Source organism: Epargyreus clarus, unplaced genomic scaffold (assembly GCF_041222505.1).
Source record: "Epargyreus clarus isolate Ecla_fem2 unplaced genomic scaffold, WU_Ecla_fem_2.2 ptg000032l, whole genome shotgun sequence".
Taxonomy (NCBI): domain Eukaryota; kingdom Metazoa; phylum Arthropoda; class Insecta; order Lepidoptera; family Hesperiidae; genus Epargyreus; species Epargyreus clarus.
Genome location: NW_027332237.1, coordinates 6,824,880 through 6,844,791, shown reverse-complemented (window position 1 = coordinate 6,844,791; position 19,912 = coordinate 6,824,880). Strand labels below are relative to the sequence as shown.

Here is a 19,912-nt window from a genome sequence, read left to right as displayed (position 1 = left end):
AATCAAATATTTAAATCGATATTTGTAAAATTCGCTCTGAATCAAACCCGGGATCTTTTGCCGGACAGATCGCCATAGTAACTACATGTGGGTTATTAAATTTTAATGTTTCAAGTTCTCTAAGGTGGATTTAATGGCCCCAACCTCAGCGCCTTACTGTAGATGAGTCAGCGCGAGATATTATTCTGTTGGTCTTTGTTCAAAACTTTCTTGTTCCACTCGCGCCCAACGAATGTAAAATTCCAAATATACAAATATATGTACCATTCCTCAAATACTTCCTTGTGTACGCTTCTGGTAAATTAACTACTATGAAGAAAACAGCGGAGTTTTTCAATGTTTTATTTCTTGTGAAATGTCTTGAAGAATATGTGTTTAATAAATTATTCGTACGTTCGATTGGTATATTATTTACAATTCTATGTTGTATACATATATATAATTGTTTCGTTGATATCTGTTTGTATTCTATTCTCTTTATTACAAAATATATTGTAGGTATCATTATCACAGATACACAAAAATTAGGTGGGATCCCTAATATAATTCTTAGATATAACAAGATTAAAAAATGAATGAGAAATACTATTTCAAGATAACAGTGAAGTCAAATGAATAATGAAAGTAATAAAAATCCATTTAAAAAAGTATAAAAAGTGCCTAGTAAGCAATTGTTGTTACCACAGATTCCATGTCTCTTTCATTTACATTAACTATTTAACTAATTTATTTACAATTATGCCTATCCAAAGAAGTTATGATAGCCAATCTTCTTTGATCATATCGGAAGCTTTTTCTGCAATCATTATAGTTGGCGCATTTGTGTTAGCTCTAACAATTGTAGGCATTATCGATGCATCTATGACTCTTAGATGTTTTATTCCGTATACTCTCAATCTTGGATCAACTACAGCATCTCTGTCCCAGGATGGTCCCATTTTGCACGTTCCTACTGGATGATAGATGGTTGCAGTGTAGTGAGTATATAAACATTTGAGATATTCGTCCGAACCCCATATATATGGACACGCTGGAAGTGGTATTTTAACAAAGTAAGCGCCACTTTGCCTGAATGCATCGGTCTCTTCCAAGCTTAACACATAACGCGATCCCGCTATTAAAATATCTAAGTCTTCTTTAACAGTGAAAAATCTTGGGTATATCAAAGGTGGTCCCAGAATCGGATCAGTTTGATTCAGCATAATGAATCCTCTGCTTTTCGGAGATAAAAGTAAAGGTCTGGCAGCCAAACCGTTGTAGAATGAAAGTGGATAGATATTAGTTGCTAAATAAGTTGTGGTATCAGCATAGAAATCTTCAACGTTTCTTCCATCGAAATGGAATTGAATATCAGGTGCATCTTCGGTTGCCAAATGCGTTTTTATGAAAGCAACGCCATTAAGAGTGCTTGTTGTTGCTAGTGGACCATGTCTGTTGACATAAAAATTATTAACTTCTTGCAATAACTGTTGAGAGTCTATATTCGTTGCCGTTTTATTAGACAAACTCAGAAGAATACCGTCAGTGGTAACGTGGTCTTGAAGATTGTATCCTACTTTAAGGTCAGCAAGTACGTTAATTCCTAAGCTTTCTAAATTATATTTAGGTCCAATTCCAGAAACCATAAGTAACTTCGGCGAATTGATAGCTCCACTGCTGACAATAACCTCTTTTCTAGCAAAAACTGTGTGATATCTTCCATCCTTGAGAAATTGAACTCCATGTGCGATTTTGGTGTCTGGGTCTATGATTATTTTCGTGGCGTGCGCTTCACTAATGACATGTAGATTTGATCTATGGTTACGAATGGGTCTTATAAATGCAGCATTTGTCGACATCCTTCTTCCATCCCTTGATGTGGACTGAGTTATGTCAGTTCCTATTTGATTGGCACCATTCAGGTCAGTAATTGGTAAACCCTTTTCTTTAAATGCCTGTACTAGTATCATTGTATTGACGTCGGTATATGAAAATCTCTCAACGTTCAGTGGACCACCCACTGAATGGTGGTATTTGTCGTGAGATTCTATGTCTCTGTTGTTTTCCGATTTCTTGAAGTAAGGCAGAATCTGTAAATAATATTTTGAACTTTGATTAAAAAATTGCATGACCGAATATATATTTTAGAGAAAGGAGAAATATAACTCAGATTACGTCTGAAAACTAAACTATCCGTAGATACAAAGGCATGCAGAAAACTTCACCAATAAAACTGAAAGTATGAAACATACGTGTATTGTGCAGTCAGCGAGTATTAGGTTAATGTATTAAACAAAAGTACATACATCTCGGTAACTCCATCCCGGATTTCCAAGTTCTGCCCATGTATCGTAGTCCAAACGTGCGCCTCTCATGTACACCAAGTAGTTGATGGCGCTAGAACCTCCCATCGTCTTCCCTCTGAAACCATAAATTCTTTTACATATCGCTTTTCATCAACATGCACTGTATCTACAAAGCGTGCGGTGGTGTTGCTTTCATCTAGACAGATATTACGTATTTAACGACACAAGACACACGTAAATAATTAGAAAATAAACACTAAAACTACATAGTAACAACACTACTTTTAGATACATTGACACAAATACACAACACACAAAAAGTAGTCACCAAAGATAAAGGTATGCATAATAAAGAAAAAGATACAATAATTAAATAGAATTATGTTGCCTAAATGAGAATTCAATTTAGATATTTCTTTTATCGTAATTTTTTTGTCCGATGGAAGAAAATTTAAAATTATGATCATTCTCAGGCATAGACTCATTCCCATTACAGAAACTATGAGCCGACAGGAAATGTATATTTTAACACTTGATAAATCAAATTAATTAAAGTTAAATAAGACAATACAAAGGCTATTTCGTATTATATTCATTGAGAAATATGAAATAATTTCACAGTAAATATAACACGAAATAGTAAATAGATTATTGTTAAGAGAAATTTCTATTTTTTCAGCACGTCGTTCTAGTGACATAGATTTAATTTCACAATGAATTGCAATACTACGCAGACTTGTGATCAAGGTTGGTTACGAGTATAATAGATGATAAGAATCGATCACTACAGGAAACTATTTAACACTAAGATCTTACAAAAAGTATAGCTACAATAAAAACTTCTAGTGAATACAAATATAATAAAATATACTGGCATATAAATACACTAATTATAAATAACGAAGTTAACCATTTTGAAATAAACCAAAACATAATAACTTGTACACATAATACTTTAACACAAATACAAATATACACACAAAACCCAAGCCAAAAACAAAAAGAAATAACAACAAACAACGTAAAAAAGTGAATCAAAGAACATGCAAAAAATAAAAATACTAAGTATATATTACACAAAATAACAGATACAAATACCAGTTAAAGATACAAAAAAGTAAAAACAACTATTATTACGCAGTACACTTGAACATAAAGAAGGATTGCAGAAAACTGTGAGATTTCTAACGAATACAAGTTGTAAACATGCCAACTACATGATTAGAAGTTTTGAAGACTTACCAAAAATTTATAGAAGATCTTTAAAAACCGAATTAACCTTATATACCACCTTGAAACAGTAACCAAACAGCTTAGGAATCGTTATGGTTGTGAATAATAAAACAAATCCTAAAATGTAGCAATAAAATAAATATAATTTTAATTATAATACCCTTAGCTAAATTTGGGCTATATACAAATTTGAACTAAAATTGACTATCATGACTCAAGGCATAGTTGTCCCCAATCTTCCTTAATCATATCCGAAACCTTTTCTCCAGTCATGATTGCTGGAGCATTTGTATTACCACGGACGATTTTAGGCATGATTGAGTTATCAGCGACTCGTAAATGTCGAATTCCGTAAACTCTCAACCTGTGGTCGACGACCGCATATTCATCAGTATCAGGGCCCATTTTGCATGTACCTACTGGATGGTATATAGTTCCTGTGTAACGTGTTAGAATACACCAGAAATATTCATCTGTTCCCCACGTGTAATTTGCGCAAGCTTGTATTGGGCGTCGTATGAATTTCACCTGATTTTCGATAAACGGTTGTGTGTCTTCTAACGTAACAGCATATTTAAGAGCCGCTATCAAAGTATCCATGTCTCTTTGTTTCGTGAAAAATCTCGGGTATATAAGCGGCTGGCCAAATAACGGATTAGTTCTGTTAAGAGTCAGATACCCTCTGCTTCGAGGTGTAAGAAGGATTGGTCTGACGTTGATGCTATCATAAAATGAAAATGGTAGTGTTTCAGAGGCTAGGTAAGATGATGGGTCGGAATAAAATTCTCTTTGATTTCGCCCGTCAAAGTGGAATTGTATATCAGGTGCGGTTTCGTCTTCAGCGAACTGTGTTTTAATAAAAGCTGTTATTTGTAAAGGCCCGGTTTGTGCTAATATACCGTCTCTGTACTTAGATTTATAATATCGTTTCGTTTCATCAATAATTTGATTAATATTTACTAAGGTCGACGTTGCATTGGTAAGTTGCATTAACATTGACTCAGTTGTGACATGATCTTGTAAATTATGTCCTACCTTTAAATTTGAAAATACTGGTATATTTAAAGAATCCAAATCCTCTTTCGGCCCAATTCCTGACAACATTAAAATCCTCGGGGAGTTTAATGAGCCTGCACTAACTATTACTTCTTTTTTAGCATATACACTTTTTACGACTCCATTTTTAATATAAGTTACTCCGCATGCAACTTTTTCATTTGGTTCTATTATGATACCAGTAACAAGTGCATCAGTAACAATGTCTAAGTTTGATCTTTTGTATCTAATTGGACGTATAAAAGCCCTATTGGTTGACGCTCTCATACCGTCTTTCGTCGTCGTTTGGGTTACCATAGTTCCGAACTGATTTCGACCATTAAAATCGGTAAGCGGTAATCCCTTTTCATTAAAAGCCTTAACCAACATTACAACATTTTGATCGATATACGAAAATCGTTCTACATTTAATGGGCCGTCATAGCCGTGGTATTTCTCATCTACTCCTTCGATATCTCTGTTATGTTCCGATTTCTTAAAATATGGAAGCACCTGAAAAGTTAAGTAGAAATTTATCATCTGTATCTTAGATCTCAAGTAGAGTATAATAAAGAGGCTTATATTATGTACTTCTTTATAGCTCCATCCGTTATTTCCTAAGCTTGCCCAGTCATCGTAGTCACGTTTGTTACCTCTCATGTATACGACATAATTTATGGCGCTGGATCCGCCCATTACTCGACCGCTGAAATCGCGAAATCGTAAAAGTTTATTCTTGCAGTGAAGTTGCTATACTTCTTCGAGAATGTTGTAAGCCTTATAAACTTGTTTATTTGTTTCATATAAATTAAATTAATTGTCTCACAATATAATTATAACCTTATTAGATTAATACAAGTAATGTTTGTAATATAATTAGACTGAAGATTATTAGTGCAGTTAATAAAGGATGATTTAGAATTAAAAATAAATTATCGTAATGTCATATCAAGCATGAAATGGAAAACTTTTTGAAAATGCTTACTCACTGATATCTGGATTCGAAGTTTATCAAAAATATTCGCCACAAGACTGCAATTTATAAACCATTAGTACTCTCTGAAAGAAATTTTTATCTCGAGATTTCTGCCTACCTCAACCAAGCGCACGTCTGCCCCCTTTGTGCTCGACATGTCAGTTCCTCTGGCTGCGTTCTGTACAGCCAGTCAATGTTCGACCTGCCCAGAACTGGTGCGAATGATGGCACACTTGTCACTTCAGGTTCTTCTGGACCAGCCTCTAGAAGTAGAATCTGAAATTAAGAAATTTAATCTGTTTTGAAATTTAAGTAAGTAGAGGGATAAAAAGGAGAACCCTACAATTTTATGCATTAGCCCTGCGTCTAATATTACGTGTTACTGCCATTCATGGGCATTTACAAATACTGGTGCGCTATTCCTGTCGCGCACGTGTACGATAACACGGGCAGCCACACGCACACACAAGTTACCTCGTCGCAATGCAACCCATATGCGTGTGCAATGCACACGCATACAACCACACGCGTAATGGCGGGACACGCATGCGGCGTAAACACGCATGACAGGAAAAGCGCTCTTAGATTAGATTGACGACCCGCGTGGCGGAGCGGTCACCATGCCGGTTTGACGCGCAGAGAGTCCCGGTATCGATCCCCGGCCAGACAGATTTCTAAATGATGAATTTAGATTTCTGTTTCTGGGTCTGGGTTTTTGTGTTTTTGTCTCTGTGTGTGTCTATAGCACCCACGATACAGGAAATCCTAGTGTGGGGGGCTGTGAAAAACGTGTTAAAGCGTTTATTGAGGTTTAAACATATGCGTTATTGAGGTTTAAACATATGCTGACTAAGTTGAATGAACTCGTATGTCTGAGTTAATACACCATGAGAACAAAATAGTAGTAACACTGTTAAAAGAACACAGAATTTAACAAAATCCTGTGAATTTAAATAAGTGTTAATGTAATTCTATTCTAGGCTAATTGCAAGTTTATTTTCGTTTTAACTACATATACATTTTTAAACCAACTGCAGTACAGTTACAACTAGAGTTTTATGCTAAAAAAGATGGAAAATTATTAAACAAAAATGGCCTAAAGCTAGAAAACTAAATGCACTTTTCATCGAGTAATTAAACAAAGTTTGATACGCTGGAGGAGCAGAGCAACAATTAGTATGAAAAATGAGGGAAGGTTCCGCGCCAGTTGGAAAGTTTGATTGGGTTTAAACTATCCAAATTATATTAATTGATCCAGGTACGTTACACGGTGGGTTAATGGTAGAATTCCTAGTGGACTTAGTTTATGTACGTTTAATTATATATTAGCAATATACAGCAGGAACGAAACCAAACAAAACGAAACAGAATGAAAGGTAGAAAGGAAACAAAGTGAAACGAAATAAATTAGTCATTTTTCTTTCTTCAGCTGCTTCGTCTCCAGACCAATTTTGGAGAGACCGAGTATAGTCTGTAGCGATGTATAATAATACAGACATTAAGGTGGTAGAATCCTTTGTGGTTCTACTTCGGCGGCACTACCGCTCCACCTATTTCTGCCTAATAACAGCAGTGTTAGGCGCTGCTGTGTTCCGAATTGAAGGGTGTGGTAAGGGAGACAGACTTTTCCGAGGCGTTCCATCTTAGTCCTCAGGGGTAGCGGTGCATCTGTGACCGATCTAAGATAGGAATATCTAGTCCTATCTGGGTTGATCACACATGTCCAGGTGGTAACCACTTACCATCAGGTGGACTGCATGCTCGCAGGCTACTCCTATATTATAAAAACGCTATGTATCCAATTCAATAAAGTAATTTAACAAAAATTGATACGATGGACGTACACGTTACGCACACTTCGCTATACCATACCGCTATAAAACCTTCAAATCGGCCGATGTTTATGTAAAATACACACACATTACATTTATGCGGGCTGTTATCGTAAAATGAGAGTAAAATCATGATAGAGGCATGCGTAAGGTGTAACGTGAAATGAGAACGGTGGTTGTTTAGCGACGATAAAGTTATATGGGTGTCTGCAATCAAATTCTTTATAGTAAAATAAATTTAGAGAGACCGTAAATTAAATATATATGCAGAGAAATTTTAAATGAAGAATTGAGTTTAAAAAAAGTTTTTTTTATAATATAGGAGTAGCAGACGGGCATACAGTCTACCTGATGGTAAGTGGCTACTGCCGCCGATGGACATCTGTAATCAACCCCAGATAGGTTTAGATATTCCCACCCGGGGTCGGCCACAGATGCGCATGCGGCACAGATGGGTATCGACCCCTGAGGACTAATCCAGCTTAGTCCTCAGGGGAACGGAAACGCCTCGGAAAAGTCTGTCTCCCTTACCACACCCTTCAAACCGGAACACAGCAGCGCCTAACACTGCTGTTAATGGGTAGAAATAGGTGTGGCGGTGGTGCCGCCCGAGTCCAACCACAAAGGATTCTACCACCTTCGAAATCGTAAATTTAGAATAATTTAGAGAAATTGTAAATTATGCATAAGTTGAATATCGCTCTTTAATAAGTTCAGAAATATTGTAAGATTAAAATACATTTTGAATAATTGCAAGTTCAAAATTAATATTAAAAAATCTTGAATTTGCCATAAAATTAAGGTAATACTAGTAACTAGCAATGTTGAAAACAATGAGTGCATTTTTTTCTACTATTTTATCGTAAATTCAAGATATTTAGAAAAGTATTAAAAGATTAGCCGACCTGGAACACTATACGATCTTACAGTATTCTGGAACGGGAACTTGTGAGTTATCTTTGCGAGTGTTCACGGCTCCCATGACATTACATCCTAGTATGGGGTTATAATTGTAAAAAATCTCTCATAATAATATTATAAGATTGTCACTGTGACCCACAGCAAATTAATAAAAAAACTGTCAATTAAAAAAACCTAGATTATTTGTCTGTGGTACAGATAATACTAAACCAAGACCGTTGAAAGTCTTTTAAAAATAAAGAAGAAAGTTTAGTCCTTTTAACCTCCTCCTCCTTTTAAACTACTCTTTAACCGACTTTAAAAAAAGAGGACGTTTTATCCTTAATGCTGCAAATACTTAGGATTAAAAATATACCGCACAAACCACTTAATCGCTTAGTATGTTAATTCGTTCCATCGTTTAAGTATAGTAGACCAGTTGAAGAAAATACTCAGTAAACTAGCAGCTGAGTGCGATTGTAAAACTTTTTCGCTTTGGGACTGAGTGTCATTGTTTTAGTTTTGTCCTGGATATAGACATCTGGAAAGGGCTTGAAGTTATCGAATATCGAGTGATATCTAATATTTATGGTTTGTTTTTCGATTTTTCTTAAGTTGTAATAAGTATCTGCCAATAAAATAAATTAAATGAATGATTTCATGCATTATTATTTTATGTAATGTGTTTTTTTATCTAATTTAATTTAATAAGTTTGCTGACATAAGAATAAATAGAACAAGCGCAATAAATGGAAAAGTTTAGTTAGTTATATAAAGAAAATCAATAAAGTTTGGTTAGTTACGTTAGTACGTAGCGCTGAAAATCTATTTTTGTCCGATAAATAATTTAATTTGTGTGTATACACTATATATTCATATTAATTGAATTTAAATTTAATTTACACTACTACTTTATTTCTTATATAATCAAACGTGAATGTCATATGTGAATTGGTTTAATACGAGTACATTTACTTTTTAAAATGAAAACTGTAGAATTGACTTTGTTTATGTACTTGTTTACGTAAAAATAAAACGACTTGGCGGGCACTGCCGTGCCCCCACAAGATTTCTACGTCAATTATTCTATCATTATTATTTTTTCTTCAGACACCGTCATATTGATTACACTGGTATTATTTTGTCCTAGAACTTGATTCTTCTGTAAACAAGGTTGTAAATTACGTCAATTTATTTATTTGTTTTGTATCAATTGGACTTGGTGTTTTTATAACGAAGAAGTTATACAAATCATCTCCATTGGTTATGTATTTCTTTGTAAATGGCATAGAATATGAGCATGCAGTACACCTGATGATATATGGCGCCCATAGACATATTCAACCTATTCGATATAGAACTAGGGTTGTACTTAAAGCCTTAGGGCTAAGGTCGACTCATGTGTAAGTCATCCTACATCCACATCTTTCTCCAGAAACTTAGATCTACTCCACACTAGAAATAGCTTCAGCTTACCGCTTCCTTCGAAGCATACCGGTTCTAAGTTAGAAAGGCGTTAGAACTTCTAAAGCCTTTCCAAATCCAATCAAGGAATTTAAAAAAAAAGAAAATATAACATTTAATTATAACTACCACGCACCCAAGCAACGCTTAATAAAAACTGTCATTCATAATGTTTTCAAGTGTACTATCGAAAACGGTCAAGGTCCATTGCCTAAACGAAAGAGGTACTGTTTCTATGGCAACACGTTTAATATATTTCCGGAGAATTGTATTCAAAGAGATTAATTATATATACAAGTTAATGTCTTTGATTATATCTAACTGTCGTATAAGCATGTTAGAAGGTTATTGTTAAAAGCACGCACACATGCAGAATACATAATTAACAACCATGAATAATACACAAATAAACACAGACAACATAAGACAGAAAGAAATCAACATGAGGGCAACCATACGACATGGAGCACGCACGTATCCATGCAATTACGAACTTATGCATGTAAATATACACGTGTACATGCATTTTTGTATCTAATCACGCACGCGGGTTTTGATCGAAAATTAATTATATATACTAGTTGAACACACATACAGAAACTAATACTTAACAAATATGAGTAATACACGAATAAGTATACATAACAAATAAATAAACCAACGTGATGGTATGTACAGATGCACAAAGCACGCATATATTACGCATATACGCATATATGCACATAAATATACACGCATCCATGCACATACGTATCAAAACACGCACGCAGGTATGCAGTATTTTTCGGTGAAATATTTGATGAAGTGTCTACGGATTTAAAAAATAAAATATGTAAGACTAAATTTCAATGACTTTGCCATGGATTTAGCTTGTAATTCAGATGAATGTAAGGACATTAGTATTTTCAATAAAATGTGGTATTAAATATTTCACGTTCTCTTTACTGGCGTGAAATATGAAAATTGATAATTTAAATGCCTAATAGTATCTGACAGTGGACGGTATGACTGGTAATAGATACTTGTACTGAAATCTCAGCGAGGCGTGTTATCGGGAACGTAACAATTAACGTTTGTGTAACATTACAAGGTTGGTGAAACCTATTGTACACAAAACTGCACGTTAACATTGTAACTTGCAATGTTGTGATCGGAAATTTAATTGTCATATATTTCCTGAACGTTGTTCCCCTGTAGCATTACCATGAGTTGGCATAGAAACGCCACTATAGAAAAGGTAAATAGAAAACTATTGTCATTTTGCTAGTGAATAACATAACTACTATCGTTACGGTATTTCTTGACAACGTCTGTCAAATCTCATGGGACCGAATTTGTATGGCAATAGATCATAATGACATTCGCTAGCGATTTGATTTCGATAGGTTTTTTACGTATCGAGTTACGTCACTACGGATTTTAGTTCTACGAGTAACCACCAGAGGCGCTGTACAATTTTTCATACATTTATTTTACGCAGTCGCTAGCGAGTAATACTTTTGTAAACTCATGGTAGTCCTACTGTTAGTTGCTTTATCAATTATATTTGGCAATGTGTGAGTTTTTAATTTAAAATTCATACAGTTCATATGAAAGTGGTGTTTGAGTGGCCGCAATTTGTAATAAAAGTAGATAGGATTAGAAAATATAGGATAGTTTACTGAGATCAGCCCAGATGCCTAAAGCATTCCAGTACTAGTAGCTTAGTACGTTACCCTTAGTACCTTATATAAGTGCCACTCTATTATAAAAGTTCAAACGCTGACGACCCCACGTGGCGGTTAAAATACCGGTCTAACAGGCAATGGATTTTGGGTTCGATCTCCGGCCTGCCAATCATCGAGAAGATGAATCTAGATTTCAATTTTTTGCCTGGTTGTTTGTATATAGTAAATATAAATAATATATAAACAGCAGTGATAGCCTAGTGGTTAAGAAACTCGGCCTCTCGATCGAAGGGTCCGAGGTTCAAATCCCAGGCACCTCTGATTTTTCAAAGTTATGTGCGACGCGTATTACAAATTAATTATCACTTGCTACAACGGTGAAGAAAAAAATCGTGAGGAAACCTGCGTACCTGAGATATTTATAAAATAAAATATATCGAAGGTATCTGAAGTCTACCAATACGCACTTGGCCAGCGCGGTGGACTATGGCCTAATCTTTCTCATTATGAGAGGAGATCCGTGCCCAGCAGAGTGGGACAGTAATGGGTTGATGATGATGCTGTTTGTATATTCATCTTTGCACGTATCCATGGCATCTATGCATGAAAAATCCTAGTGTATATATGAGTCCAGAAAGCATTATAATCATGAATACCTAACTAAAACACGGCAACGACATAGTTGTTATAAGGCAGAAATAGATATAACGGTAGTTTTACCTTTAAATCTCATAACTTAGCTGTCTATTCCAGCATCTATACATCTTCGACCAGTCCATTGGAACTTTTTGTAAGGACAATACTAATTTAAAGACGTTCTTCGAACCATAACTGAAGAGGGAATAAGAGTTTACCACAACTGTATTACATGAAACTCGCATAGATCCTAAAATGTTTAAACGAATTTTGCGACGCTTTTAAGCTATTTACATAGAATCTACAAGAATATTTAAAATCTGCATCATGTATTATGATTTTTTAACCAAGATAATCAGATAATATGATTTTTACCACGCTTTTATTAGTTTGCTTTGTATGTGTAACGGAATCTTTGAACTCGATTTTTACCTACTTTGAATTGTCCGATTAATTTAAAATTTTGAACAATTATCAAGAACCGATGACAATACAGATTTTAATTATTATATCCCATTCTCCTCATCAGGGTCGCCAGGAATCAGGATTAACGATTTATCTTGTCGCGGTTATAGCGTGGTTTTTAGTTTTTAAACCTTACTAATACTATAAATCTGAAAGTAACTCTTGTCTGTCTGTATGGTTGTCTCTTCTTCACGCCTAAACCACTGAACCGATTTTAATGAAATTTTGTACAAAGGATAGTTTTTATACGAGAAAGGACATAGGATAGTTTTTATCCCGGATATCCCACGGGAACTAGGTAAGGCGATCTAAGATCGATTAATCGGAGAATCGATCTTTTGGACCAAAAAGACGATTATTTTAATCGATATTAGTAAGGATTGAATCGTAGTCCATGACCCCCCAGAGGTTTCAGAGTTGGTACGACCAATTTTCGCCAGATGGCGCCACTTTCATTCCAATGAAGGTAAAAATTTACAGTTTTATGTATGTTAGTATGTCATACTATTTTCTTTGAAACGTGGGCGAAGCCGCGGGCAATAACTAGATATTTTATAATACCGAAGACATCTGTAATAAACCTCAATTAAGTTTGGATTCCTACCTGTATTGGCAACAGATAAGTTGCTACTCTTGAGGACTAACTCAGAACACCTTGTGCTTTACCACGCTCATTTAATCAGCATTATTATTGATAATAGCGCTGCTGTCGTAAGGAAGATGAAGAGATCTACCACCTTTTTGTACCATAATTACTATTAGGGAGGAAAACAGACTAATTACCTATTGAGTTTTAAGGAAAATATGCTCTCGATGCTCTCGATGCATAAATGAAGCATAGGTACCTACACGACATAAAATACATCTTTTGAAGGTGAAAGACTGCATGTTCTTTGGTTACATCTATATTATAAAAATAATAGTAGTCAAGCCGATTGTATGAGCACTACCTATATCGAAAAAGTCATTATGTTGTTGTACAAAATTATATAATACAGTATAGCTGACCTGGCAAATTTTGTACCGCCTCAAAATCTATTTATCAAATATATTTCATATAAAAATATTGCCTATGTTATTCGTGGATCATGTAGCATTCGAATGGTAAAATAATTTTTAAAATCGGTCCAGTAGTTTTTGAGCCTATTCATTACAAACAAAGTTTTCCTCTTTATAATATTAGTATAGATATAGCTTCGACATCACATAACACTTACATTTGTTACGTCACGAAGTATACCATACTATAGTCACGAGTTAGGTTCAATGCTTAACTAGGTATGTCTATTTTTTCGATCCAAGCTAATAGTTAACTAAACAATGAACAACTAGTACTGAGGAACAAAAGGCAGGCTTTTACACGCTATATTACTAAAGTCTTAGATCACGATTCCCACTATTCAGCACAAAAACTAGACAATACTAAAGTTATCGCAACGGATATCAAGTAGAAAGGAAATGTCTCATTTTCCTGTACAATTTGCTTGTTAATGTTCAATTTTCATTGTAAATTCATCACTGAGTCACAATAGAAATCTAAATGAAAAAGTTAAAATGTTTTTCATTTGTTTCTTTTGGACAGCATGCTCAGATGAGCATACTGTCCAGTGTCCACCTAATAGTGATTGGTTACTGGCAACTGTAATCTATGGATATCGATAATCAATCTCAGATAGGATTAATCTTACAAAAGAGATATGTTGCTACCACTGAGAACTAAGTTGCACCGCCTCGTGTATTTATGTCTACCTCGCTTAACAACCACCCTTTAATCTAGAACACAAAACGCTTGACACTGTTGTTATAAGGCAGAAATAGGATTGGCGGTGGTGTCTCCGAATCACGGAGAGTTCTACCACCTTTGAAGGAGTATAGCTCTATATTAGGGTCCCCTGGAAAGTAATTTTTATAAGCACAAATATACGTGCATACAGACACGTAGACCAAAAATTACAGTTAGTGCGATTATAATAGCAAAATAGTTGACATGATACATATTAAAGTATTTTGCCAAGTACGAGTCTAACTTGCACATGGAGACTTCCGTATTTGTTGTTATAGCGTCTAACGTTATATGTTCAAGGTGGTAGAACCCTTTGTGGTTCGACTCCTGCGGCACCACCGCCACATCTATTTCTGCCTCAAAACAGCAGTGTTAGCACTGCTGTGTTCCGGTTTGAAGGGTGTGGTAAAGGAGACATACTTAACCGAGGCGTACCGCCTTAGTCCTCAGGGGTAGCAACGCATCTGTAGGACGCGACTTCAGGTAGGAATATCCAATCCTATCTGGGGTTGATTAGAGATGTCCATGGGCGGCAGTAGCCACTTACCATCAGGTGGACTGCATGCTCGTCTGCTACTCCTATATTATAAAAAAATATACATTGTAAAAATTTTAAGTGTTTATATATTACGGTTCCAGAGATAGAGCCCTGTGACAGTTGGAGAGACGGACAGACAGCGAGGACTTAGTAATAGGATTCCGTTTTTACCCTTTGGATACGGAACCCTGATAAAAGAAGATATTGATAGTTATTTCAGCATGTCTTATGATATAAAAATGATGTGTTACAAAAAATAGCACCGTTAGCGCGGTTATAACACTAGATCTTATCCGTAATAAATCCGTAAAAATAGATAATATCTTTAAACAGTTACGCTTGTAAGGCCCGTTGACGTGTAACGAAAGAATTTTAATTAACTGAGTTTTTATGACACGTCTACATGTATTTCAAAAGTTTTTTATACAAATATTTAGAGCCGTATCAGATAAATCAATCATATGTAATTTATTGGCGCATTAGCATGAGCATTGCAATAGTAGGACATAAAAAAATGGTTCCTTTAGGCATTATTTGCTTAAAATATAAAAATAGACTTTACACCCATTTGTAAGAAATTTATACACCACTTTAATTACAATTAACATGCCGTCATAACTAATACGTACGTTATCAGTAGCACTACCAAGGGTTTACAAAAGTATTACTCGCTAGCGACTGCGTAAAATAAATGTATGAAAAATTGTACAACGCCTCTGGTGGTTACTCGTAGAACTAAATTCCGTAGTGTGAGCCACTCGTAACGTAAATAACCTATCGAAATAAATCGCTAGCGAATGTCATTATGATCTATTGCCATACAAATTCGGTCCCATGAGTCATTAATTTGACAGACGTTGTCAAGGAATACCGTAACGATAGTAGTTATGTTATTCACTAGCAAAATGACAATAGTTTTCTATTTACAATTTCTATAGTGGCGTTTCTATGCCAACTCATGGTAGTGCTACTGGTCAATTTCTGTCGGATAAAGTTATTGTTTGTCAATTTCCATGTCTGTCAACGTTGCCCAAAAATTGTAGTGTCAATGTCATAAATGACGTTGATTACAAATAACTTGATGCTACAAAGACTTGTTACATTCCATCAATATCAAAGTTATTGTTAAAGTTAACTTTAAACGGGCCTACAGTGCAACCCACCCATATTATTGTATTCATGTTCGGTAGTTATCACTTGTTCAATTAAATTTCACAATAAAAATCCATACAAAAAATGTGTTATTGTCCTTAAAAAATATGATAATTTATTAATAGGCCGTTTGTTATATTTAGACAGATTTTAAAACCGACCAAACAAAATGCTTATCTAATGCAACCTCAGAATTTGACCTTCCTACGTGCCGACTGTGAAATTTGGTTCCAATGGTTTTGGTTGTTTTTAGGGTTCCGTACATATAAGTATTTAGATTATTTATTTTGTCGAATTGGTGTACAAGTTGGTTTTATTTACATTTTATTTCTTGATTAACTGCGGGGTTATCATTCTCTGCATTTAGTTTAGGCCATCACAATATCGCGATTTGATGCTAAAATTCTCTTTTTTGTTTTTTTTTTATGAGAGAGAAACCTTACAGTACGCGGTATCATGGGAGCGAAACAGGGTTATGTGGGATTTTTAGTGCACCTCCTCCCCTTTCTCCCTTTAAGCCCATGTTAAATATCGCCCTAGGGATCCCAAAATAAAACAATTCGTTAATAAATAAAGTACATATTTATTATTGTGCAGTAATACGGAACCATCAGTAGAAGTTCTGGCTGATTTGAATACAAATTTATTCAGCTTTTTAGATAGCAATGCAAACTCGTTTATTTTCTGTTAATAGATAGATAGTAAATAAATTATGTAAATATTTTTTTCAGTTATCTATTTTTGAAGGTCTTATTTCGAATCTTAGAGAGGCACTCTGTAGTTTTGAATTTGCGTAGTAAAGTCTGGTTATCATATGTTTTGACGAATGGCGTGGCGTGGCGTGGCGTGGCGTTTTTTTTTAAATGATCAGGGGGCCTACCACCATCTTTTAAAATCATCATAGTTCAGGAAAGTTTTATTTCAATGTTGCATTAACATTATTTTGTTTCTTACCACGACCTCCTTAAAACATTATTTTCAATGTATGATTAAAATAATATTTTTTTAAGATGGTAGTAGCCCCCCAGTATTGATTGGGTTAGTGGTGACCAGTATGGACACTGACGCACGAGAGAGTTCTGTGATTAAAAACTGACAGTGATAGTCTAGTGGTTAAGAAGCTTGGTCTCTTAGTCGAGGGCTCCGAGAATCAAATCCTAGGCGCGCCCCTCTGATTTTTCAAAGTAATGTACGTATTAGAAATTAATTATCAATTGCTTAAACGATGAAGAAAAATATCGTGAGGAAACCTGCATAACTGAAAAATCTTAAAAAAAGTTTTTAAAAGTATGTGAAGTCTACCAATACGCACTTGGCCCCTGCGGTAGACAATGTCCTAATCCTCCTCATTCTGAGAGGAGACCGATGTCGTAGGACAATAATGGGTCTGTGATGAGGTAGACAAATGTTTAATTTATTTAGCGAAATTATGAATTCCTTTCTATAAGATGTAACATAGGCTTGTGTTATTTATTGTTTACAAGCGAATAGTAATAGTAGGAAAATCTGTATTTTGCTTTTACTTTGTATGTCCCGTTATACGCAAGTTACAAAATAAATGACATAGATTAGGAAGATTTTAGTCATAGTGGCCGTATCCAATTGCGGTGCTATGATGCACTCTATACTTGAACTTAAAAAAATATAGAATTTAGATTTTTTAGCATGATTTTTTTTAAATTTAAAATATTTGTTTTAAAGTTGGATTGAAAAATTGTAATCAGATTTAACACTTAAGCTATTCACATTTAGGGCTTGAAAACTCTAATGTGACAGTGCTAAAGTTATTTAGTTCAACGTTAATTTCTGTCAAAATAAATTTCGCTGTTTCTGATTCTGCAGAGCGAGAAAAGTTTTTGAAAAGTTATTTTATTTTTGATACTGTGCCTTGACATATATGACGGAATAACAGATTTAAAATAACAGAGCTGTAATAAACAGTTCAAATATATAAGATAGGTTTGGAATTCGATATTAGTACTAGGTATATGCCTGTTAGATCTTTGAAGAATTTCAAGTTGCGAATAAAATATGTGTATCTGAAGAAATGTTGCTACATTACTAGATCTTACAATTTGCATAAAATATATTTATAAATTATCTATATTTAGAGAATGTTAACGGGCAGACTACATGTTGAATCGTAGAATAACCACCCTCAATTATTATGAGTTAGCGAATTTTAAGAAGACGCATACCTGATATTATTTCCTGTATTCTGAGCATACAGGATATGACATTGTGTTATGACACATTATCACACGATATAATTAGTCAGGAAGTTTTATTGCAGCACGAATAGTATTTGCTTGTAAAGCGGTCACTCCCGCCCACAAGTGCCTGCAACTAATTGCATATAGAACAAGAATTCTAACTGAAATAGATCAAATATTTATACCTCGAGAACTAAGTTGGACGCATCGAAAAAATAATCTGCCTACTTTATCATTAAAGCCAGAAAACAAGAGCACTACTGCTATACCTGTTTCTACCTAATAACGTCAATTTTAAGAAGTGGTAAGGTAGACATAAACAATTTTTACAACACGTCCAACTTAATCCTCAGAATTCTATTGCATCTGTAGCCACCTTCACATGTACAAAGAAAAACTTACCTTCCACTTTTTGACTTCAGACAGACGATTCGCAATCACACAACCAGCTGATCCAGCACCAACGATGATGAAGTCATACTCCTTCACACTTCTCTTCTTTCTACTTCTCTTGCTCTTATCCACTTTGGGAGACACCTTCGAATCAGCGCCGAATGCGTCGTAGAACTTTCCCGTTTTCAAGAAGTTATAATCTATGATAGCGCGTTCAGAACCGAATTTCGAGAATGGAACGTCATATTTATGATATTCTGGACTTAAGAAGAATTCTGATTCTGAAAAGCGATTCGGTCTGTCATAACTGTGAGATTTGTAATGCGTTGGATGGATGATAGGTCCGATTTGAGTTGAGTGTGCTCTTGGCTTTATCGGGTCCAGTGGGACGGGGCCCAAGTCTGGCAGCGACTCGTGATATCCGTGATAGCTGGTCACGGTATAGTCGTGTTTACTTGGGGGTGCAAAAGGGTTGATCTTCGAGTACACGTTGTCAACAGAACCACCGAAGAGTTGGGTCACCAGCGCCAGAAACATGAACCCAGCTTGAGAACATTGGGTCAACGGCGCAGCTTGTTCGACACATATCGGAGTTATATCCGGCGGCACCCAGTTCGAAGTCATGTTCGCACTACACTTAACACTCTAAACTCTGACTGTTTTCCTTGGTGGCTAGATGCTGAATGATATAACGTCGCAACTCGAAAGTGAGTGGAACCCACCGGGAGTCTATGCACACTGCTTGGTGCTATGTTGAAACTTTTAGGTTAGAAGGTTACGTCGACGATAATGGGACAAGGAGAAATTTCGGCAATAGTTTGTAGTGCATTTTTTGTCGGTTCATTGTCATCTTTTATTGTGATAAAAAATAATTTGTTGTCGATTTGTGTTAAAATCGAGGTTGATATTGATATTTATTTTCATGAAAAAATAAGTGTGATAAAGTCAAGTAAGTTGGGTACTTAGTAAATAAGTAACGTTTTTTGATTTGTTAATGGATCGTAACTCTTTTAAATAATTATCGTGAAGTTTTATCACTTATATTTTTTTATCAATAAATAAAACATCTTCTATTAAATAATAAAGTATTAAAATAATAAAATAAAGAAAACATTTATAACTTGTTTAAAATTTTAAGCGAAAAACCATAAAAAAGTATTGTAGCAATTCGAAATCACTTATTAAAAAAACATCAAATGAAAGTACAAAAATAATATATTTTTATATTTATATATTTTTATTATATACATTTTCCCCTGGATTTGACGTAGGATTTTTCACAATTATTTTTTTGCTAAAATTAAAAATCTAACAGTGCGTTTAAGCCCTTACAGCGTCCT

At 35.0% G+C, this 19,912-nt stretch overlaps 1 protein-coding gene across 3 annotated transcripts; it reads right to left on the bottom strand.

The window, feature by feature from the left end:
- Positions 1-328: 328 nt before the first annotated feature.
- LOC140755249 (glucose dehydrogenase [FAD, quinone]) lies at positions 329-19,274 on the bottom strand. Of its 3 annotated transcripts, none has more exons than XM_073090490.1 (4): positions 18,582-19,268; positions 5,648-5,805; positions 2,286-2,400; positions 329-2,069 (listed from the first exon to the last, which is right to left on the bottom strand). In XM_073090490.1, the coding sequence occupies exons 1-4, from the start codon at positions 19,194-19,196 to the stop codon at positions 756-758; spliced, it is 2,202 nt and encodes a 733-aa protein (XP_072946591.1). In that variant the 5' UTR covers positions 19,197-19,268; the 3' UTR covers positions 329-755. The 3 variants fall into 3 exon arrangements, with proteins under 3 accessions (XP_072946591.1, XP_072946590.1, XP_072946589.1); XM_073090489.1 differs by lacking the exons at positions 329-2,069; positions 2,286-2,400 and adding exons at positions 2,953-5,066; positions 5,145-5,259 and having other exon boundaries at positions 18,582-19,274; XM_073090488.1 differs by lacking the exons at positions 329-2,069; positions 2,286-2,400 and adding an exon at positions 2,953-5,259 and having other exon boundaries at positions 18,582-19,274.
- Positions 19,275-19,912: the final 638 nt, after the last annotated feature.